The 24,449-nt window shown below is 37.4% G+C and overlaps 2 protein-coding genes across 2 annotated transcripts; both read left to right on the forward strand.

Annotated features, from left to right (window-relative positions):
* Positions 1-5,827: 5,827 nt before the first annotated feature.
* LOC140342521 (olfactory receptor 5V1-like) lies at positions 5,828-6,778 on the forward strand. The gene has a single exon (XM_072428729.1). It carries the CDS (start codon positions 5,828-5,830, stop codon positions 6,776-6,778), a length of 951 nt encoding a protein of 316 aa, XP_072284830.1.
* Positions 6,779-12,773: 5,995 nt separating this feature from the next.
* On the forward strand, positions 12,774-13,745 carry LOC140342522 (olfactory receptor 5G9-like). The gene has a single exon (XM_072428730.1). It carries the CDS (start codon positions 12,774-12,776, stop codon positions 13,743-13,745), a length of 972 nt encoding a protein of 323 aa, XP_072284831.1.
* Positions 13,746-24,449: the final 10,704 nt, after the last annotated feature.

Genomic DNA, 24,449 nt, shown 5'->3' on the forward strand with positions numbered 1-24,449 from the left:
TATGTTCTGCAGCAAACTAACGTGGTTTTGCAGCTAAAACTTACCCTCGTAGTTTTGCATACGCAGATAAGCATTCCTTTCTGGGTCTCACAGCATAATTCTGGAGGCCTCACACATCCCTTTCCCAAAGTCCAATCCTCCTGACTTTTAAAATTTTGAAATATAAGGTGGAACCTTATCAGGTATATTGTTATATACCTTTTAATAATCACACACATTTACATATATATATATGATACAGGAAACACACCTGTCAGGAGTGTGGTAATGGGACTAGCATTTGCATCAACGGTCTTGATTTTTAAAAAGACAGGGACAAGAAGTAATAAGCACATGGATAGGAAACACTGAGATAATAATACCATTGCATTTAGGGCTTAGAGAGCTTTATCTGGAAAATACTAAAACAAAGCACAAGAGGACTGGTAAATTTTGATTTGTCAAGCAAATACATCCAAGTGGACTTTGCTTGGAACAAATAGGTTTCTATGAGCTAAAAAAAATGAATCATGCAAATTGAATTTTTTAAATTTCATAATTTAATAATTCACAATTAGTTGACATGGTGAAAGAGTATGCCAATTCATTCCATACCATTTCAGCATTAGCTTATTTAATGGTTTGAAGCAAATCAGAAATTGAACAGTTTTATTTTCATTCAAGAGAAATTGTATCACTATAAGCTTCTTATCATTTTAGTAAACTTTATGAATGGAGCTTATTAGTGTCTGTTATCCTTTATTGAAAAAAAAAACTTGTTCTAAAAATCACACATCTATATAATGTTGCGATTTGGTGAATATCCAGAGGAAGGACAATAGACAGTCTTGGTAGGAAGCATTTGTAATGTTTTTTGGAGGTGATGGCAAGATCAAGGTCAAGATTGCATGACAAGAGGGACATGTTTAAGGGATATCATACTCAAAGTGCATATTGTGCTGTCTCCTGAGGATCTTTCCAGTGTAAAAATGTTTTCCAGTTTTTTTCATAAGAAGGACAGTATCAACTGGAGTATTAAAAGATGTAGATTGACTACAAGTCACAGAAATAATATCCCCTATCCTGTAGAGTCCAGCTGGCATGGCATCCTTTATAAGAAGGAAAAACTTTGATTGAACAGTAAATTCTGCAGTATGTTACTTGTTCGTAGCATAGGTAGCAGAATATTATCAACATTGCATTGGGTAATACGCTCATCACAATGCCCCCATTCAAAAACTCCTACATGGAGTAGGCCAGAAGAGGGAATGCATGAAAATAGATTGGGATTTATCAGCTAAGTCAGCTTCCACTCTGGCTTTTGCTGACTTTTACCTACTGTTCCTGTCAATAGCCGATGCTAGTATGCAGGGCCTGAAGACTATACTCTTGCAAGTACAAAGTAACTAGGAGAGGGTCATTGTCTATGCCGGTAGAAGGTCTGTGTGCAAGTGAAAGAAACCCTGAAAGCTATATTTCATTCAAGCTGAAGCTTATGACTTTGGTGTGGGTAGACACTGAGTACTTTACTGAGTGCCTGGGTTTGAGGTCTGGACAGATAAAAGATCCCATGGCACATCTCCAATTTTCCTACAGAGAGAGGACCCAATGGTTGCCTCTTTGCTGGCCGTATGGCAAAGTTGTTAGCCAGTCTCAGGGAGGGATTAAAGCTATTACCAGAAAACCATAAATTATAGAGTGGTCATATCTTATTCTAAAGCATGGTAATTTATCTGGCAGAAGAATGTCCCCTCATGTTTCTTTGGTGACCTGGCAAGTTGTACTGTCAAGGGCCCAGGTCCTTTCTGTAGCAGGAAAAATTCACATGGATGTATGACAGCGGGGTGTTCATAAAATGTTTACCTGTTTCAAGAGACAAGCCATGAGTGTGGGTCCGTTCAAGTTGATTAGGCAAGTCTACGGAGAATGTTTGATCCTTATTGAATAGGGCTGAAGGACAGATTCCACCTCTGACATGGCATTCATCTGTCCCCCTGGAAGTGCTTATTGTTGACTTTCTCACACTCAGGATGTTGGAAGATGGATACAACCATGTGTTAGTAATGGTAGACCACTTTGCAATGTTGGCTCTGGCAGCACCAACCCCTGACTGCTGCCTAGATAGTGTGGTAGCACTTCTGCCTTCCATATGGCTGCCCATGGTAGATACATTTAGAGCAAGGAAAGTATTGGAAAGTCACATACTACACCGCAACACCCAGAAGGCAATTATGAATTTGAGAGGTTATTGGGGGGACTGTTCCCACAGAAGAACTGGAATATACTTTGGAGTTTTGGATTAGGGAGTATGGAGTGGAAATAAAGCCTGTCAGAAGTCCAGCAGTTTGTTAAACATTGGTGATGGGTGGAGCAGGGAGAATTGTAAGCAGTGGACTTAGACTTGAATCATGGGACTAGAGTTCTAATCTAATGTAATGGTGCATGGCAGCAGGAGAAATTGAATACACCCTCTGAAAAAATTCCTGGAGTTGTTCTACATTGGCCTACTCTGGATGTGCCCAAGTATGATATTTAGAAAGAAGGAATTAAAGAAAAAAATAGACACCTATATTGCAAATGTCTTAAGCCAATTGATAACCACAGTGAAAACCATGACGGGGTATTTGAAGAACCTGCCCGCGCTTGGAAATCAAAAACATTTGCTGAAACAAATGTTCAATAATGCCTGCCATATGTTCTTTCACTATTACCTCCAAGATCCCCAGGAGAAACCATGGTTCTGACATTAGTAGACACCCTTTTGGTCACACAGCTCATATCCATTTGCCTACCATGGAACCTTCTGAACCACCATCCCCTGATGTGCATGAAGACAAAAAGGTTTAACTTTGGCAGACCCTCTATATGCTTTGCAGCAAATACATGTGACCGGTGTACAAACCTACCAGGAATGGCAGGTTGGAGACATTTGGAGTGTAACAGAGTGTCAACATGCAGTCAGTTCACATCTATTTAGGCAAAGGTAGCTGGGCAAGTGATCAGTTAAAAGATGAGCAGCCCTCCAACATCAGATCCAGCCTGTGGGCAACCAAAGAGCCAAATAGCCCAAAACTTTGGAATACCCACCCACTGTACAGCATATATTCCCAAATGCTATATTTGGGAAAATGAAGCTGGGAGATCCATCATACATGGATTGAATCTGGTCCAAGATTGAAAACATTTGCCAACAAATAGTAAATGACTTAAGAAATCCATTCCAGGTTTGATGAAATTGTATCCTCTCCAGCCTTGGAGAGCTTTATTAAATCAGGCCCTATGTCTCTAGTTCAGTTGTCTGTCATATCTGCTAGAGATTGTAGGAATGCAAGAGTTTCTATCAACAAATATCACAATAACTAAATATGGTGTATATTACTTTGGAGAACTCAAACCAGACAATCAAAGGAAATGTATTTTCTCTGGACTACCTTCCATCAATAATCTGCAAACTGTCTTCTCCTTGCTAATTTTGATAATATACTTTTTGACAGCATTAGGAAATCTGTTTTACTGATCATTATGGTCACAATAAAGATTAATCACCAACTTCAGATTCCCATGTACTTTTTTTCTGACTAATCTTGCTGTTATTGATATTTATTATTGCTCAACAGCAGTGTCAAAAAAGTTGGCAAACACCCTATCATCAGAAAAGTGAATTTCCTTCATGGGATGTGCAATCCAGTTGGACTTTAATGCATTTCTAGCTTTTGCAGAATCCATAATCTTGGCTATTACTGTTGTAGCAGCTGTTGAAAGCAGTTCTAGCTGTGTCCCCCACCTTGATGTGGTTTTCCTCTTCAATGTACTTTACTGTTTATGCACTTAACCCTCCTTCCAGTTACTTCCCGAAACAGGACAGACTTGTCCCAATCTTTTATACATCAGTTACACCAGTCCTAAACTCCATAATTTCCTGTGAAATAAAATATGCTAAAGGAAAAACATTGGTTTAATATTATATATCAATTATTATGTACAATTCTATGAATAAGTTTTGAAATTGTAAGTCCAACATTGTGTGCTTAATAAAGGAATACATTTATTTTTCATATTTTGGTATTAATCAACATAAATGTTCCCTTTGTATTGATGCATCATTGGTTGCTCAATGTTGGGCTAGTATGATTTTGTTTATTATTGATAATGTCTCGCCAACTATTTTGTTTTAAAAATATATACTAGCATATGTATGCTTTTCATGAGGTAATTTTAATATAATGCTGCTCATCGTTTAACTGGCATGCTTATAGTGTAAAATGCTGGTTGAATATTGGGCAGTACTGGTCAAGAACTGGCCCTTGTCACAGTTTCTGATGTAATATAAAACACAGATCCACACCTAAACTGGAGTTCCAACCAGAACTTGCTGAATGCAACATGTGTTTTGATCATATGCCAAGCCATTAAGCTGGACAGATTCCAATTTAAAGGTTTACTACAATTTACTTCCACAACTAAGTATCTTTTATTATATCCTAATATTTATTATTGCAATGTTTATTCTGTCTGTCATTGTATCATTAAATAGTATACTCAAACTCATACTTTAACCCATCAATGTTTGCAATGATATCCTTAACATAATATGCAGTTAGTAGGAAGAAATATTGTACTATAAATGACCTAATTATGGTAAATATTTTGGACTTTAGACCTTTTATTGTACTGTTCTGCATTTTGATTTTTTTATGGCTATACTGTAACTGTTAGGTTTTTCGATTAAACTAGATTATTTGATTTAATTTTCAAACTTTCCTCCAATTTGTCTGATCTGTACCATTTTGTTGACCCAACTTCAATAAATGTATTTTTTGTTTATGAAGTTAGGACTTTTATCTAAAATTGAAAAACTTTTATTTTGAAAAACTTTTCCCTGCAGGGAAGACAATCAAAGGATTATGTACTAAAGTCACCCTGAATGTGGTTAAAAACCACTAAGAAAGCTCAAGGACTTCACATTGCTGTAGGTTAGGTAATTATACACTGAATTTTCTGCACTAATGTGAGAGTAATGGAAAGTCTTTTTTTTTAGTCAGTTGTAACTTGCCTTGCTTGGGTAGTAAAGTTGGACATTGGGCATACATTTTAGGTAGAAAAACATCAAGTGATAATACACAGCACCAATTTACTGTTTATATTATTATTATTATTATTATTATTAATAATAATAATAATAATAATAATAATGCACAAGAAATAAAGCATCAGAAAGGTAACTTTTAAACTTGTAAAAAATCACTTAACTCTAGATTTACAATATTTATTATCTCAATTTTTTCCTTAGGAATCACAGTTCAAATTTAAATTTGTTTAACAGCCAGTCACTCTAAAACCAAATGAATAAATTAATGGTAAAAAATATTTTTCTTTTGTATGTTTTTCCATTGTTCCATACAACCTTAAAACTGGTGAGGAAAATAGTTTGAAATTCCAAAATAGAGACCTTTTTTTTTTTTTTACAAGTGTTGACAATTTAAAACTACTTCCTAAAGAATTTTAAACTCTAATTGGATTGGGAATCTGAATTATTCAAAGCAAATCCCATGGCAAAATGAAATAACCTTTTGGGTAAAATATAGAAGTATAAACAAGCAACATACAACATCTGATTTTTTTCATTAACAAACAAATATGAGAGACACTTTTCAATGCAGAACATAAAATTTCACAAAGCTCCTTTCTGATAAGAATTATATTTTGTATAACGTTTTTATTTATATAATTCTATATATCACTAGAAAATGCTTAAAGAACTGTTTGCTACAATTTAACTGACTTCCACATCTAATAATGCTTGGAACAATGCAAGGCTTCTGATCATGAATAATCTCCAGCACCAGACATGGTGTTTTATATGATGGAAAACTTAAACAAAACATTTGAAGGAAAATTCATACTTCTTAAACTCTCTGACATCTATAGTCTGCAGGTTATCCTTTCCTTATTTCTGTTCCTAATGTATATGCTGACATCGGTAGGAAATCTTTTACTGATCATTGTGGTAAAGAGTAACCCCCAACTCCAGACTCCTATGTACTTTTTTCTGACTAATCTTGCCACTATTGATATTTGTTATTCCACAACTGTAGTTCCCAAAATGTTGACAAACACTCTTTCATCTGACAGGAGCATTTCCTTCTTGGGATGTGCAATCCAGTTGCACTTTCATGCATCTCTAGCTGTTGCAGAATGTTTAATTTTGGCTGTTATGGCTTTTGATAGATACAATGCCATCTGTAAACCTTTACAATACCATATGATAATGGACCAAACAATGTGTCTTCATCTGACTGCTGGATGTTGGGCTGTGAGCTTTACAGCTCCACTTCATCTTACAATATGTGCTTTCAGGTTGCCTTTCTGCAAATCTAACATTATCAATCATTTTTTCTGTGAGATGCCCCCTATACTTCATTTGGCATGTGCAGATGTTTGGTTCAATGAGCTCTTAGAGTATGTTGCAGTTGGAGTTGTTTTTGGAAGCTCCTTTGGGCTAATACTTGTATCCTACTTCTTCATCACCTTAACCATCATAAACATAAAGTCCACAAAAGAAAGGCAAAAAGCTTTTTCTACTTGTGCCTCCCACCTTGCTGTGGTTTTTCTCTTCTATATTACAGTACTGTTCATGCATTTACGTCCTCCATCCAGCTACTCCCCAGAACAGGATCGAGTGGTGTCCATCCTTTATACTGTGGTGACACCCGCACTGAATCCCATAATCTACAGTGTACGAAATAAAGAAATTAAAGCAGCTATAAAAAAAGCAAAACTTGACTCAATATGTAACTAGTACAATATATTGGCCTTTAAAACCAATAGGCTGATTGTTGTTTTTTTTTTATAACGGCCAGATTTCTTGCCGAAAGTCTACAAAAGTTTATTTTTTTTTTTTAAGTGCAATTTTAACTACTGAACTATGCTTTAAAAGTGTTAAGTGTTGTTTCTACTACCAAGAGCCAGCTTGTGATTTGTGTTTTTCAGCTTATTTACACCATCAAAGAAGGTTGAGATCCGGCTTGGCCATAGAGTACATAAACCATTTTTTCTAGTTCTCATCTTGAGATTGGCACATAATGTACATGGATATGAAAAAAAACTTCATAGTCTAAGGTTAAATAACCTACTAAAAGTCTATTTTATGCACAAGAGCTGTCACCCCAATTAAATGGTAAATACTTGCCCCACTGTCATTAATTTTTTTTCTTGCCTTTTCTTTGCAGAACAACGATCTCTTCACAACTGGCATACATTTGGGTATGTTAGATGCCTGGTCTTCCACTATTGTTTCATTAGGTGACCCTTAAACAAAAAACAACTTAGACAACTTAGACAAATTAAACCATGCAGCACTACTGAAAGTGTTTAATATAAAGGTTCTTTTAATGACAATAGCTCTTGAAAAGAGTGATGGATTAGAAGGTTAGTAAAACGTCTATTTTTCAGCAAGACATACTTCTGGGCTTTTTTTAAAAAAAAATAGATAACAATAGTTGTTTTAGGAAGTGCAGAGAAGTAGCAGAGGCTACATACAGCTACATACATGATTTGTCCTTAGTTTCAAAAGGTTTGACTATTGGGACAATTCTTGTTTTCAGTTCAAGTACTATGTATTATTTACCATATTTATTGCATAGGTCCTGGTTGGGAGTAGGAGACCTTCCATGATGATCCATGATGATCCTGTAAGGTCCTGTAAGGTCATATATAAAGGAAAAAGGGAATCCTCATATGATTCCACAGTAAATTCTGCAGTATGTTACTTGTTCATAGCAGAGCTAGCAGAATGTTAAGATGGATACAACCATGTGTTAGTAATGGTAGACCATTTTGGCATGTTGGCTCTGGCAGTAACAACCCCCCCCCCCCCCCCGACTGCTGCCTAGATAGTGTGGAAGCGCTTCTGCCTTCCATTTGGCTGCCCACAGAAGATACATTTAAAGCAAGGAAAGTGCATTCTTTCAAAAATATTGCCACACACTAAGTATTAGGAAAGTCACTCACTACACCGCAACACCCACCAGGCAATTATGAATTTGAAAGGATCTTGGGGGACTGTTCCCACAGAAGAACTGGAATATACTTTGGAGTCTTGGATTAGGGAGTATGGAATGGAAATAAAGCCTGTCAGAAGTCCAGCAGTTTGTTAAACATCATGGTAATGAGTGGAGCAGGGAGAATTGTAAGCACTAGATTTGGACTTGAATTATGGGACTAGAGTTCTAATCTAATGTAATGGTGCATGTCAGCAAAGAAAATTAAATACATCATCGGATGAAATTCCTGGTGTTGTTCTACAATGGCCTATTCTGTGTGTGTCCAAGTACGATATTTAGAAAGAAGGAATTAAAGAAAAAACTAGATGCCTATATTGCAAATGTCTTAAGCCAATTGAGAACCACAGTGAAAATCATAAAGGGGTATTTGATGAACCTGCCCAAGCTTGTAAATCAAAAATATTCACTCAAACAAATGTTCAATAATGCCTGCCAAATGTTCTTCACTATTACTTTCAAGATCCCCAGGAGAAACCATGGTTCTGACATTAGTACACACCCTATTGGTCACACAGCTCATATCCATTTGTCCACCATGAAACCTTCTGAACCACCATCCCCTGATGTGCATGAAGACAAAAATGTTTTACCTTTGGCAGATACATGTTACTGGTGTACAAACCTACCAGGATTGGCAGGTTGAAGAGGTGTGGAGTGTAACAAAGTGTCAACCTGCAGTCAGTTCACTTCTATTAAGGCAAAGGTAGCTGGACAAGTGATCAGTTGAAAGATGAGCAACCCTCCACCGTCAGATCCAGCCTATGGGCAACCAAAGAGCCAAAGGGCACAAAACTTCGGAATATCCACCTACTGTACGGCATACCTTCCCAAATGCTATCAGTGTTCAGAATATAGGTGATTGATCACTTCCATTTTTTACCTGTTTGTGCTTTTGCAGGTTCCTTCATACACACTTAATAAAGTTCAAGTAGCTATTACTCTACGTTTGGATTTGTAGCTGATTACCTATCCTCCTACAGTCCTATGTCTGGTCAGACTAATGGAATTAAACAACACAGTTAAAAGACAAATTTTCTAAAAAAATACATTTAGATTCTTATTGAAGAATTGTAAACTCTAATTGGTCTGGAAATCTGGAATCCTAAAATCTCATGGTGAAATGAAATAATCAATGAGCACCCGCCAACTGGTGGTTTACTGAAAAAAAAAAGTTTTTACGAAAAATGAATGATTTTATACTAAGGACAAACAATAGCTTATACTTATAAGTAGGCTTTCATTAACAGAGCATGAGAGGGTGTCTTCTTCACCTGAATCTCCACAATTGTCCTTTTTGTGGAAACAAGTTAGAAATAAAACTTGTACCAATTACTGCATTTCTATATTTTAGTTTGTTGTAGTTTGTTTTTTTGAGAATTTATGGACCTGATTTAATAAAGCTCTCCAAGGGTGGAGAGAATACACTTTCATCAGTGAAGCTGGGCGATCCAGCAAATATGGAATAGATCTGGTCCAAGGTTGAAAACATTTGCCAACAAATAGTAAATGACTTAAGAAATCCATTCCATGTTTGATGATAGTGTATCCTCCCCAGCCTTGGAGAGCTTTATTAAATCAAGCCCTATGTCTGTAGTTCAACTGTCTGTTGTATCCACTAGAGATTGTAGGAATGCAAGAGTTTCCATCAACAAATATCACAATCACTAAATATGGTGTATGTTATGTTGGAGAACTCAAACCAGACAATTGAAGGAAATAATCTGCAAATTGTCTTCTTGCTAATTTTGATAATATACTTTTTGACAGCAGTAGGAAATCTGTTTTACTGATCATTATGGTCATGATAAAGATTAAAACCAACTTCAGATTCCCATGTACTTTTTTTTATGACTAATCATGCTGTTATTGATATTTCCTATTCATCAACAGCAGTGTCCAAAAAGTTGACAAACAACCTATCATCAGAAAAGAGCATTTCCTTCATGGGATGTGCAATCCAATTGTACTTTATTACATCTCTAGCTTCTGCAGAATCCATAATCTTCGCTATTACTGTTGTAGCAGCTGTTGAAAGCACCTTTAGGCTTTCACTTCTCTTATCTCCTTATTCTTTTAAACACCTTGAAAGTCCACCAAACAAAAGCGATCTTGTAATGCACCTGGGCACACAAACCACAACCAACTCCAGATATCCTTTAATCAGGCTTTATTCAAAGTCATAAAGCACAGCAAGGGTTAAGTCCAAATAAGCGAAGTACGAGAGGGTAAGGCAAATACAGGTCAAAAACAATCCGAGGTCAGGGCTGACAGAGTTCAAGCAGAGTCAGTTTCAGACTAGGTCACTATGGAGATGACAAAGCAGATAAACTTTAAACCAACACAAGGACACACCCAAGCACACTGTGTTAACAGAGGCTAAAGCGGGCACTGGTGTACAGGACAGGCTCTCCTTAAATGGCCAGAGTGACCAATGGCCTTGTGCCACCTGGCGCCGTCTGATAGGAGACTAACTGAATCCCCTGCGACCGATTGGCCGCAGGGAATTCAAACTATGTCCCGCCCTGGGGCGAGGCAGCTGAGTGTCACGCCCTCAGGGGGTACAAGAGGGATGCATTGTAGCACGCACACCTCTTCCCACAGCACCCCTAGGATGTGCACTACTTTGCACATGCAAAGGAGTGCTGAGAGCAGGATATTCAGTAACCACATCTGAAGGGATGCAAGGGATGCTGCCTGGCTGAACAGTAGTTTGGCCAGGATGGATCCCTCCGCCTGCAGAGAGAGACACGCTGCGAGTAGAGCAGCAGCCTCGGCCATGCTGCCTGCTACAGCGGCATCTCCCTCTGTGGCTGGGATCTCCAGGGACACCGCGGGCTCGCAGGATGGGTAAGTTCCTTACAGATCTCTAGCTGTTCCTCCCACCTTGATGTGGTCTTCCTCTTTTTTGTACTTTACTGTTTATGCACTTAAACCCTCCTTCAAGTTACTTCCGGAAACAGGACAGACTTGTCTCCTTCTTTTATACATCAGTTACACCAGTACTAAACACCATAATTTCCTGTGAAATAAAATATGCTAAAAGAAAAACATTGGTTTAATATTATACATCTATTATTATGTACAATTCTATGAATAAGTTTTGCAAAAGTAAATCCAGCATTGTGTATTTAATAAAGGAATACATTTATATTTCATATTTTGGTATTAATCAAGATTAAGTGTTCCGTTTGTATTGATGCATCATTGGTTGCCCAATGTTGGGCTAGTATAGTTTTTGTTTAATATTGATAATGTTTCGCCAACAATTTTGTTTTACAATTATATACTAGCATACGTATGCTTTTCATGAGATAATTTTAATATAATGCTGCTCATCATTTAACTGGCATGCTTATAGTGTAAAATGCTGGTTGAATATTGGGCAGTACTGGTCATGAACTGGCCCTTGTCACAGTTTCTGTTGTAATATAAAACACAGATCCACACCTAAACTGGAGTTCCAACCAGAACTTGCTGAATGCAACATGTGTTTTGATCATCTTCCAAGCCTTTAAATTGGACAAATTATAATTTAAAGGTTTACTGCAATTTACTTCCACAACTAAGTATCTTTTGTTATATCCTAATATTTATTATTGCAATGTTTATTCTGTCTGTCATTGTATCTATAAATAGTATGCTTAAACTCATACTTTAACACATCAATATTTGCAGAAATTGTGACAAATGATATCCTTAACATAATATGCAGTTAGTAGGAAAAAATATTTAACCTTCAATTTGTCTGATTTGTACCTTTTTGTTGACCCAACTTCAATAAATGTTTTTTTTTATTTATGAAGTTAGGACTTTTATTTAAAATTAAAAAACTTTTATGTTGAAAAATGTTTCCCTGCAGGAAAGACAATTAAGGGATTATGTACTAAAGTCACCCTGAATGTGAAGGACTTCACATTGCTGTAGGTTAGGTAGTTAAATTTCTGCTTTAAAACAGTGCTTTTTTTCAGCACTAATGTGAGAGTAATAGAAAGTCATTTTTTAAGTCAACTGTAACTTGCCTTGCTTGGGTAGTAAAAATGGAAAATGGGCAAACATTTCAGGTTGTAATTCTCAAGAAAAAGAAAGAAAAAGCATCAGAAAATTTACTTTCAAACTTGTAAAAAATCACTTGCTGTAGATTTACAATATGTATTATCTCAATTTTTTCCTTAGGAATCACAATGCAAATTTTGTTCAACAGCCAGTCACTCTAAAACCAAATGCATAAAATAATTGCAAAACAAAATTTATTTTGTATGTTTTTCTATTGTTCCATAAACCCTTAAAACTGGTGAGGAAAATAGTTTAAAATTTCAAAATAGTTAGAGACCTTTTTTTTTTACAAGTGTTGAAATTTAAAACTACTTCTTAAAGAATTTCAAACGCTAATTGGATTGGGAATCTGAAATCTTCAAAGCAAATCCCATGGCAAAATGAAATAACCTTTTGGGTAAAATATAGAAGTATAAACAAGCAACATACAACATCTGATCTTTTTCATTAACAAACAAATATGAGAGGCACTTTTCAATGCAGAACATAAAATTTCACAAAGCTCCTTTCTGAGAAAAGATAAGAATTATATTTTGTATAACGTTTTTATTTATATAATTCTATATATCACTTGAAAATGATTAAAGAACTCTTTGCTACAATTTAACTGACTCTCACATCTAATAATGCTTGGAACAATGCAAGGCTTCTGATCATGAATTATCTCCAGCACCAGACATGGTGTTTTATATGACAGAAAACTTAAACAAAACATTTGAAGGAAAATTCATACTTCTTAAACTCTCTGACATCTATAGTCTGCAGGTTATCCTTTCCTTATTTCTGTTCCTAATGTATATGCTGACATCGGTAGGAAATCTTTTACTGATCATTGTGGTAAAGAGTAACCCCCAACTCCAGACTCCTATGTACTTTTTTCTGACTAATCTTGCCACTATTGATATTTGTTATTCCACAACTGTAGTTCCCAAAATGTTGACAAACACTCTTTCATCTGACAGGAGCATTTCCTTCTTGGGATGTGCAATCCAGTTGCACTTTCATGCATCTCTAGCTGTTGCAGAATGTTTAATTTTGGCTGTTATGGCTTTTGATAGATACAATGCCATCTGTAAACCTCTACAATACCATATGATAATGGACCAAACATTGTGTCTTCGTCTGACTGTTGGATGTTGGATTGTGAGCTTCACCGGCCCAATTCATCTTACAATATGTGCTTTCAGGTTGCCTTTCTGCAAATCTAACATGATCAATCATTTTTTCTGTGAGATGCCCCCCATACTTCATTTGGCATGTGCAGATATTTGGTTCAATGAGCTCTTAGAGTATGTTGCGGTTGCAGTTGTTTTTGGGAGCTGCTTTGGGCTAATACTTGTATCCTACTTCTTCATCACCTTAACCATCATAAACATAAAGTCCACAAAAGAAAGACAAAAAGCTTTTTCTACTTGTGCCTCCCACCTTGCTGTAGTTTTTCTTTTCTATGTAACAGTACTGTTCATGCACTTACGTCCTCCATCCAGCTACTCCCCAGAACAGGATCGAGTGGTGTCCATCCTTTATACTGTGGTAACGCCCGTGTTGAATCCTATCATCTACAGTGTCCGAAATAAGGAAATCAAAGCAGCCATAAAAAAGCAATACTTGTCTCAATATATAACTAATATCATATATTTTCATGGGTAGCAAAGAATAATCATTTTTTATTTCCTGTCCAAGATTTGTCCTGCAGCACTCTAAGCCTTCTTGGGTCTCACAGTCTAGTCAATCCTCCAACAATCCTCTTACTCCTTTCCTGCTATAGTACCAGGGAGCTATTTGTTGAACCCACCTCTCCCATATTGCCAGAATTTCCTACTTTTAAAAGCGTTTGAAATAAACGCTACCAATTATATATACCAAAAATGACAGAACTCAAATCGGAAGTGCAGTGGAACCAGATTAGTGTAACCAGTTGAGGGATTTTCTGCTTTCTGTACTTTATAATTTAAGATGGGACTGGCATCAGTGGTCTTGACTCTTAAAAATGGCAGAGACAAAAAGTAGTAAGTGCATGGACTGGAAAACACTGGGACCTATTACTAATATTATTATTAATAAACAGGATTAAACTGGATTTATATAGCGCCAACATATTACGCAGTGCTGTACATTAAATAGGGGTTGCAAATTGCAGACAAATACAGGCAGTGACACAGGGGGAGAGGAGACTCTCCCCTGAAGAGCTTACAATCTTGTATTCTGGGCTCAGATTTTAAAAAATCTGTGTCTGGAAAATAACAGCACAAAGCACAAGAGGTCTGGGAAACTTTGACCTGTAATCTTTTTTTTTGGAATAGGCAGATTTCTGTGGGTTAATAAATGTACTATGCAAATTGTATCCCAATTGGTGAACACTGTGAAGGAGGTTTTTACTTGAGAATCTGATTTCTGTGGCACCCCATTCCATACCATTTATATGTCATTACTATTGTTTAAAGATTTTTGGAATTTCAAATATTGGCATACTGTACATAGCAACAAACACAGTCAATACCTTGAAAACTTTCTGGTCTGGTGTTAAAGCACTATGGTTTTTTTTTTAGTTCACTCAGGAGAAATTATATTACAAGCTTTCAAAGCACTTTAAGTTCAATTAACAAAGCCAAAGTGCACTCACATGGCTAAAATCAAGACCTTTATTGTTGTATTAACCTCCCTAGCAGTTAATTTCCTTGTGGTTTTATATGTCTAAAAGCGCTACATTGTTTTTCATGAAAATGTACTTTACAGTATAATATAATAGTATGAGTATAATAAAGTTTGAAACACAAAATCATGCAAAAATAATTAATTGAATAAATTAAAAATTCTATATATTTTTTTTTATTTTTTTTTTTCTTAAATAAAAAAAAATACATATTATACTCATACTATTATATATACTGTAAAATAAATGTTCTTGAAAACAATGTACCAATTTTACCATATAAATTCAATGTATTGCACTCAATACAGATATTTTGCGTTGAATGCAATACAAATGGATTTTGAATTTCCCACCCCACCCCGCCCCACCGGCAATGTACACATGCACCGACGTCACCAGGAACTCCCCGGTGACTCATCGGGTGCAGAAGCCGGCCGGAGGAAGAAGAAAGAACACAGAGATTGCGGTGATGGATGACCCGGGACGCCGGCGGATCAGGTAAGGCTGTAATTACTATTACCTTCCATAGGTTTACCTACCCCGAGTGTGACTAGGGGCTACCGCTTTTAGCAACTTTTTTTACCCCCAGGTCACACTCGGGGTTACCTCTTGGGAAGTTAAAGCTTTCTGAAGGAGGCCTATCTAGGTCTATTATCTCAATGGAAAAAAAGCTTATTCTAATAAATCACACATTTGTATAATAAAACAGTGTGCATGTTATCTTCCTGATAGACATTAGTAGGAGTATATATGATTGGTACTGATTTGGTGAATATCCAAAATATAAACAATGGGCAGCCTTGGTGTGGCATTTGGCCATTCTGAACATCAAAGTCCACAAAGTGATACAAAACCAGTTGTGGATCATCTGGAAACTAAGTAAATTGTAATGGTTTGTGGAGGTGTTGACAAGATCAATGTCAAGTTTGCAAGATAAGCTGGGCATGTTTAATGGGGATATCATACTCAAAACGCATACTGTGCTGTCTTTTAAGGATCTTTCAAAACGTGTGACATTCATGCCAAAAATTATTTTTTTTAAAAGAAGGACTTTATCAACGTAGTATTAAAAGATGTATATGGACTACAGGTCAGGAAAATGGTCTCCCCTTACTACTCAGGTCACTTTCAGAAATCACTACTGGTCCCCCTTAGGACTCGGGTGACTTTCAGAAATGACTAAAGGTCCCCCCTTATGACTCGGGTCACTTTCAGACTCGGGTCACTTTCAGAAATCACTAATAGTCCCCCCTTAAGACTCGGGTCACTTTCAGAAATCAATATTGGTCCCCCCTTACGACTCGGGTCACTTTAAAAAAACACTAATAGTCCCCCCTTACGACTCGGGTCACTTTCAGAAATCACTAATGGTCTCCCCTTACGACTCGGGTCACTTTCAAAAATCACTAATTATCCCCTTTACGACTCGGGTTACTTTCAGAAATCACTAATGGTCCCCCCTTATGATGAAGGTCACTTTAAACAAACACTATTGGTCCCCCCTTACGACTTTGGTCACTTAAAAAAAAACACTAATGGTCCCCCTTACGACTTGGCTAACTTTCAGTAATCACTAATAGTGTTGATGTTCGATTTCGGGTTGTCCCTATATTCGACCCCAATATGGCTGTTCTAATTCGGGTAGACCCAACCGGAAAAACACGGGATTCAACAGCAAAAATTCGGGAAAAAAAAAAGTTTAAAAAAAAAATTAAAATTAATCTTAAATGAATTTATTTGTATGTGTTTTTATTTTAACTTGTTCTTTTTTATTTTTTACAGGTTATCCTACAATGACATTATGAATCATAATGTCATTGTGGGATTCCCGGACCGTGGGAACTTTGCAGTCACAGCTGATTGAAAGCAGGTGCCTTCAATTAGCTGTAACCGCAAGCAATACAGGGCAATAGAGGTTGAATGGAGATACGTATCTCCATTCATTACCTCTACTGCTCTGTGATTGGCTGGGAAATAGGAAACCCTGATGACAGCTCAAGCATCATCAGGATTTCCCTTTCCTCAGCCAATCAGGGAGCAGAGCAATCAGCGGAGCTTTACTATGCTGACAGCTCTGCTCCCCTGATCGCTTCTGCAGCCCTAAAGGAGCTGTGACATGTATTACACATACAGAACATGTCACAGCTCCTCTAGGGCTGCGGGAGCGATCAGGGGAGCAGAGCTGTCAGCATAGTAAAGCTCCGCTGATTGCTCTGCTCCCTGAGGAAAGGGAAAGCCTGATAACAGCAAAGGCATCATCAGGATTTCCCTTTCCTCAGCCAATCAGGGGGGGCAGAGCTGTCAGCATAGAACAGTTCTGCTGATTGCTCTGCTCCCTGATTGGCTAAGGAAAGGGAAATCCTGATGATGCTTGAGCTGTCATCAGGATTTCCTATTTCTCAGCCAATCACAGAGCACTAGAGATGAAAGGGCACAAGTTTTCAGATTCATCTCTAGTGCTGAATGGCTGAGAAATGTAAAACCACAGCCAGAGCACTAGAGGTGAATGGAGAGGCTTGTCCTCATTTAACCCCTAGTGCCCTGCAATCCCTCGCTGTCAGGAGGATTTCCAGGGCTGTGTTCATTGCAACCCTGGAAATCCTCCTGTCCTTGGGATAACCTGTAAAAAAAAAAGTTAAATTACACAAACACACACACATTAATAAAATAATTTAACATTAAAGCCTTATCCTATTTTTTACTTATATTTTAAACCTTTCAGGGAATGAGTAAGGGGATTTATGTACCCCTGTACTCATTTCCCAGGGTGGGGCGGTGGAGATCTGGGAGTCTCCTTATTAAAGGGGGCTTCCAGATTCCAAAGTCCTGCTAAAAATGTTTATAAATGCCCCCATTGTTTTCAATGGAAGCTTTGATAAAAGCTGAAAAACGCTTGAAAAAGCCTCCATTTAGTTCAATGGAAATGTTTTCTCGCGTTTATCCAGTGTTTTAATTTTTTAAATGTTGCAAGCAACGTTTAAGATTATGCTCAAAAACTTGCCTGAAGGAAACGTCCTGGTGTAGATTAGCCCATGGGAATGTATGGGGACTTCAAACATGGGCTTTAAAAAGCCTCAGGTTAAATGCTGGGGAAACAGTTCGTGTAGACTAAAGCTGCATACACATGTCCAATAATTATCGTTAGAAACAACCGACGAACGACCGATGAACAACCGATTGGCCAAAAAAAAGTGACCAAGGACGCCGACGAGCGAGGATTGTCGTTGGAAATGAATGACCGCCACGATGGATCTGATTGGCCGACGATCTTTCACTATCTATCGTGTATCGTTCAGTGATCGTGCATGTTTCTGCGGTACACTTTCTGGAATCACTAATGGTCCCCCCTAACGACTCAGGTAACTTTCAAAAATCAATAATGGTCCCCCCTATACAACTCGAGTCACTTTCATTATTCACTAATGGTGTCTCTTACGACTCGGGTCACTAACCACTTCAGCAATCACTAATGGTCCCCCCTTACGACTTGGGTCATGTTAAAAAATACGCTATTGGTCCCCCCTTACGATTCGGGTCACTTTCAGAAATCACTAATGTCCCCCGTTACGACTTTGGTCTCTTTCAGAAATCACTAATGGCCCCCCTTACGACTTGGGTCACTTTTAAAAACCACTAATGGTCCCCCTTACCACTCAGGTCACTTTCAGAAATCACTAATGGTTCCTCCTTTACTACTCAAGTCACTTTCAGAAATCACTAATGTCCCCCGTTACGACTTTGGTCTCTTTTAGAAATCACTAATGGCCCCCCATACGACTTGGGTCACTTTTAAAAACCACTAATGGTCCCTCTTACGACTCGGGTCACTTTCAGAAATTACTAATGGTCCCCTTACGACATAGGTCTCTTTCTGAAATCACTAATGGTCCCCCCTTAAGACACAGGTCTCGTTCAGAAATCACTAATGGTCCCACCTTACGACTCGTGTTATTTAGGTATTTTTCTTATCTTCATAAATATGTAAAATATATTCCTATCAATGCATATAGATATTCAATTAAAGAAGGTTCATGCACAAATAATAGCTAGTCATTCAAACAGTTTAATTAAGGAAACAAGGTAAGACAAAGTACACAGCAATATTGTCAGATATTTAAACACATAGGAACTTCAATCAATGATACATATACATATCACATGGACATAGTTATTAGTAGTAACCCCTGTAAGGATCTAGTAACTCCTCAGTACATAATACAGTAATTATAAAACAGCAAAGTGATGCAGTAATACTATAGACACCCATAAGAGTATAATCAGGAATATCTTATAGCTACCTGCTAAGAGGTTAATGGGTATCTCGGGAGCCTACTTCCTTCCGAAGATGACCCCATACCACCTTACCTAGGGAGACCCTCAGGAGACAAAGAGGACCATCCCACCAGAGAGAAGAGCAAGAGCAGGATTCTCTCAGTTCCCCTTTTTACATTCCAATTAGGTAACATTGGGACTCCTTGATTGGTTAGTGGGTGTGTTCGGTATGCTGACCATCGGTTGGCACACACCCCACTAGATTGGGATTGGTTAATGTAGTTTGATGGACCTCCCAACTAAATTTGATATAAAAATCTCCAGCTGGAATCTATGTTTAGGGGTCTTTAAATGTCCAGCTGGGTCATCACCCCAATCCATATGTTCACTTCCCCTCCATCTCCTGTTTCCTCAGGTGGATGCATTTATGGCCCTTTGAAGGCCATATTGGTGATCTTTTTGTTATGGGAAAATAGATCTTGTCTCCTGGCAGCTGTTGTATCACCTGTGTGTTACTCTGTGAAGTCCTTGAATTAGAGACCCCTATGCGGGCCAGAGGCCAGCACAAAGATACAAAAGGTTTTCATGTTTACTTAGATACAGTCTCACTATTAGGATATCTCCAACAGGGTACTATATACATAAATCCCTGAACACATATACCTATTCATACATCTATGAATACATATATATATATATATATATATATATATACCCCTTTATACATATACTTATCTATTTACATATTCATAAACAATCTTAAGGTGCAACACTCGGGTCACTTTAAAAAAACAGTAATGGTCCCCCCTTACGACTCGGGTCACTTTCAGAAATCACTAATGGTTCCCACGTACGACTCAGGTCACGTTAAAAAACACTTATGGTCCCCTCTTACTTCTTGGGTCACTTTTAAAAATCACCAATGGTCTCCCTTATGACTCGAGTCACTTTCAAAAATTACTAATTGTCTCCCCTTACGACTCGGGTCACTTTAAAAAAAGACTAATGGTCCCCCCTAACAACTCGGGTCAATTTCAGAAATCACCAATGGTCCCCCTTACGACTCGGGTCACTTTTAAAAAACAATAATAGTCCCCCCTTACGACTCGGGTCACTTTGAGAAATCACTAATGGTCCCCCCTTACGACTCGAGTTACTTTAAAAAAATAAAAATGGTCCCCCTTAGGACTCGGGTTACTTTTAAAAATCACTAATGGTCCCCCTTACGTCTTGGGTCACTTTCATAAATCACTAATGGTCCCCCCTTATGATTTGAGTCCCTGTCATAAATTTCTAATGGTGCCCCCTAACGACTCGGGTCACTTTCAGAAATCAATAATGGTCCCCCTTACGAATCTGGTCACTTTCAGAAATCACTAATGGTCCCCCCTTACGAAACTTATCTGATCACCCGTCACGGGAACAAATCAGGTCTTCCATGACATGATCTAGTTGAGCCGTCTGAACCATTGGGGAAGAGTAGGGGGGGTTGTTTCCACAGCGCAGGAATACATACCTTTGCTGCATTTAAAAGATGTTTAAGCAGCAAGTTGTGATACTTTTTCCTACACCATTCATTCATGTGTAAAAGTGTTAACTTAGTCCTGCTGTGGATATTTACATCTGTCAATTCCTCAACAATGTTCACCACTTGTGTCCAAAAGGAAGCCAGCAATACACTCCCAAAATATATGAAGTAGACTACCTGCCTCTACTTTACAACGCCAGCAGCGGTCATCTGCACCTAGATACAATTTGGCCAGAATTGTTGGTACTCTGTATCAACAAGAGAGTGGTTTGTAGTTCAGTTCCTGATATGTGTTGCTAAGTGCAGCCTTGTATACAGGAGTTGTTCTCGCTGCTCCGGGGAAAATGTAATATTAAGGTCTCATTCCCACTTAGCAATAAATGGTAAGGACGGTGGGCAAATATGTCAAAAACAATTGGTATGCAAATTAAAAAGTTCCCTGCATCGGGCCTGTGGATGCACAAACTGATTTTACCTGTGAAAACGAAAGCACAAATTGAGCTAGTAGAGGAAGAAATCCAATAAAATTATGTAGTTGTATACTACGCCAAGTATCCAATTTTGGGAGGGAATGCTCAGCCTGTAGGTCAGTAACTGTTACCCACTCTGAACTCCACAGAAAATGAGAGGTTCTCAAAAGAACACTTTTTTGTATCATATAACAGTTTAATTGGACCTATTTTTATGCTGTTTTGTTGTGATGGCATAACATAAAGTAATGTAAGTAGTTACAATATGACCTAAAAATATGTAATAACTATGTTCCTAAAATGTATTGATGTTTATTTCCTCTATATGTATGTTATGAGACCACCCAGATGAATTCTATTTGTCATTTCAACTTAGACTATTTGGTAGAGAATTGATGGCCACCTGACCATTGCACACTAATTTTGCCCTTTTATTCTAATGACTACTCCAGCATGACTGTTTTATGCACAAAGTCAACTTTATAAAAATATATTATTTACAAGTTTGGTAAGGAGGAACCCAACAGGCATTTACAGAATCATGACCTCATTACTACCGAACACAGTGCATGGCATCATAAATGGCCTTAAATGGTTAAACAGGCACCATTCTCAATGACATAAACTCTGTCAAGAAGGATGCAAGCTTGTAACATGCATTTGTTACACAGTGCACCTGACTACAAACCCTCTACTGCAAAACATTTCAGGCAATGGTACACAAACACCACCTCCCACTGGATAAAATACCGACTTTCAATGTAGACACCCAGAAAATATTCAAGCAACTTCAAGGACATAGGGCTTAATTTTTTAAAGCTCTCCAACACTGGAGAAGATAGATTTTCATCATTGAATCTTAGTGATCAAGGAAATCTTGAATGGATCTAGTCCAGGACTGAAAACATTTGCTAACAAATAGTAAACAAATTGCTGTGTCACCCAGGTTTACTGATGGAGGTGTATCTTTTCCAGTCTTGGAGAGTTTAATAAATCCGACCCTTATGGGCTAGAAGTGCAGAAGTTCGGCTGGTGCATTTTTGATCTGAAGGGCTTGGGGTATTACCACGATCTGGTGTCGGGCACCAGGTTGCCAAGAACAACATCAATCCACATTAATTGACAAGCTCACAAGCAGGGTCAATCACTCTTAAACACTGGATTGTATGTATTATTTTGGTGTTTACATGAAAGCTTCTAAGGACAAATATACTTTAAGCAACACATATATTATTGCTTTTACAGCCTTTCAGGATGTTTATTAATGCCATTATAGACCTTGGACCACTATATATTCACTTTATCACATCAGCTTGGTAGTGGAAGCACATAAAGGTGGATTCCTCCTTTAACCAGAAGCAATATCATCCACAAATGTACGGTAGTCTGTGATGTGACATTCCAGAGGTTTGCCAGAGGTTCCCAACAAAGGGATGTTATTGTCCTGTTACAGAATAGATTCAGTTATTAGGATGTGTTAAGCACTTAAGTAATAATAATAAGTAATAATAAATAAGTTAAATTATGTTTCATTGGCAACTAGATGGTGCTGGATTGTATTTGACATGCTTTTCAGGCTGCATAAGAAATGCTTGGCCAAATCTAAATATGGCCATGTAAAAGTATGAACAGTGAAAAAACCAAGAGGGAGAGAAGACTGCACACTTTCCTTTAACTTTCTGGGCGGTTCATTTCTATCCAGATTTATATGTCTCAAAAACAGTACATTGTCTTTTATGAAAATTTATTTTACATTGTAGACCTGTAATTCTCAGGCATAACTCACCAAAATATGTCCAAACAAGGGTCTGAGTATAATAAAGTTTGAAACACAAAATCATGTCAAAAAAATAAATTAAATTTATATATTTATATATATAATATTATAATGATTACTTTGTATTGGATTCAATACAGTTATTTTGTATTCAATCCAATCCAAATATTTTGAAATTCCTGCCACGACCCCTTGCACTTACTGACATACACGCACCGACGTCATCGGGAACTGCCAGGGAATGCCAGCACAATCGTCAGGGGACCAATCAAAGGAAGAGGACGTGGTCAGAGGATGGGATTGGATGGGCAGGACACTGGTGGATGGTGGCAGGATCAGGTAAGTCTTTGTTCATTATTTTTTAGCCACCCCCAGTGTGGCTTAGCGGGGTTACCGCTATTAGCTCAGTTAGCCTCAGGAGTTTAAAGTCTTTGGCATGCAACAATACGCATCTAACACCTAAATTTTAATAAGACAATTTTGCTGTTTTTGGCCTTTCAACAAATCATAGAAAGGAAATGCTCAAAAACAATCACAATTTATTTGTTAAATTGCAGATCTGTTGGGTCACCCAAGGTTAAAGATCCTGGGAGATTATAAAGGGGATCACATAAAAAAACACAACCAAAAATTATTAAAACAACTTTATTCAAGATAAACACATTTTCAGAAAGGTCAAAATAAAATATAGAAACCACACAGACACCACTAACTTTACATTACGAAAAAAAAGAACACAAACACATGTGTGTTATACTTACATATAAAGCCAAAATATTAAAAAAAAAAACAAGAACTACCCAAGAAATATTGCATTTAAATGATACTTACAAAACCAATGTACAATTTGACCCATCAAGGGGGGAAAACTGGGCATGAAAATATTTAGGAAGAACAAACATTTAAAGGTAAAATTAATACAGGATTATTATCAAACAATATGGCTACAAACACAATAACATAGCATTAACATGCAAACAAGAACGTGTGTGGATGATCTATCCCGCCGGCAAAAGTGAAGACTTGCCTGCCAGAGTAGTCAGAGTTTTATGACCAGGCAGATCCTCAGATCAGGCATCGTAAGCGTTTCGGCATTCGTCTATATAAACAGCTCAAATCAGTTTACTCCTTCAGAACCCGAAAATATTAGGTCATTTAAAAATATGCTTATTTCTAAGCTAATATATATTTTTTAAACATTTGAACACATCATACATTTTTATTTAGGGCTAACTGGAGACCCCCATAGCACTAATCTTTCTTTGGTGTTATTTATGCATACATTTGTACTAAGGGATGTAAGAAAAAATGTTGCTTTGGTCATATGTAGAATGGATGTAACATTAGGTATATATTTTTGGTGTAAAAATGTATATTATTGGGTATTAATTCCATTGACCTAGGTTTGCACACTTCTTTCACAAATACTTATATCAACTTAAAACAGATTGGTATTAGTAACGACTGTATGTTTTACGTACAGTTTAGAGTTTGAGTGATGGTTAAGAGCTGGATAAAAAAAAGGCCCGGTGTTGTGCTATTTGAAGCCCAAAACTTGTATGCAGCCTACAGCAAGATTACTCACAAGCATTTCTTCATTTATCAGCATTCACCTGGCAAATGGCTTCAGAATATTCAACAAGCAGAACAAACA

This window comes from Pyxicephalus adspersus, chromosome 12, assembly GCF_032062135.1.
Source record: "Pyxicephalus adspersus chromosome 12, UCB_Pads_2.0, whole genome shotgun sequence".
In the NCBI taxonomy this organism is placed as follows: Eukaryota; Metazoa; Chordata; class Amphibia; order Anura; family Pyxicephalidae; genus Pyxicephalus; species Pyxicephalus adspersus.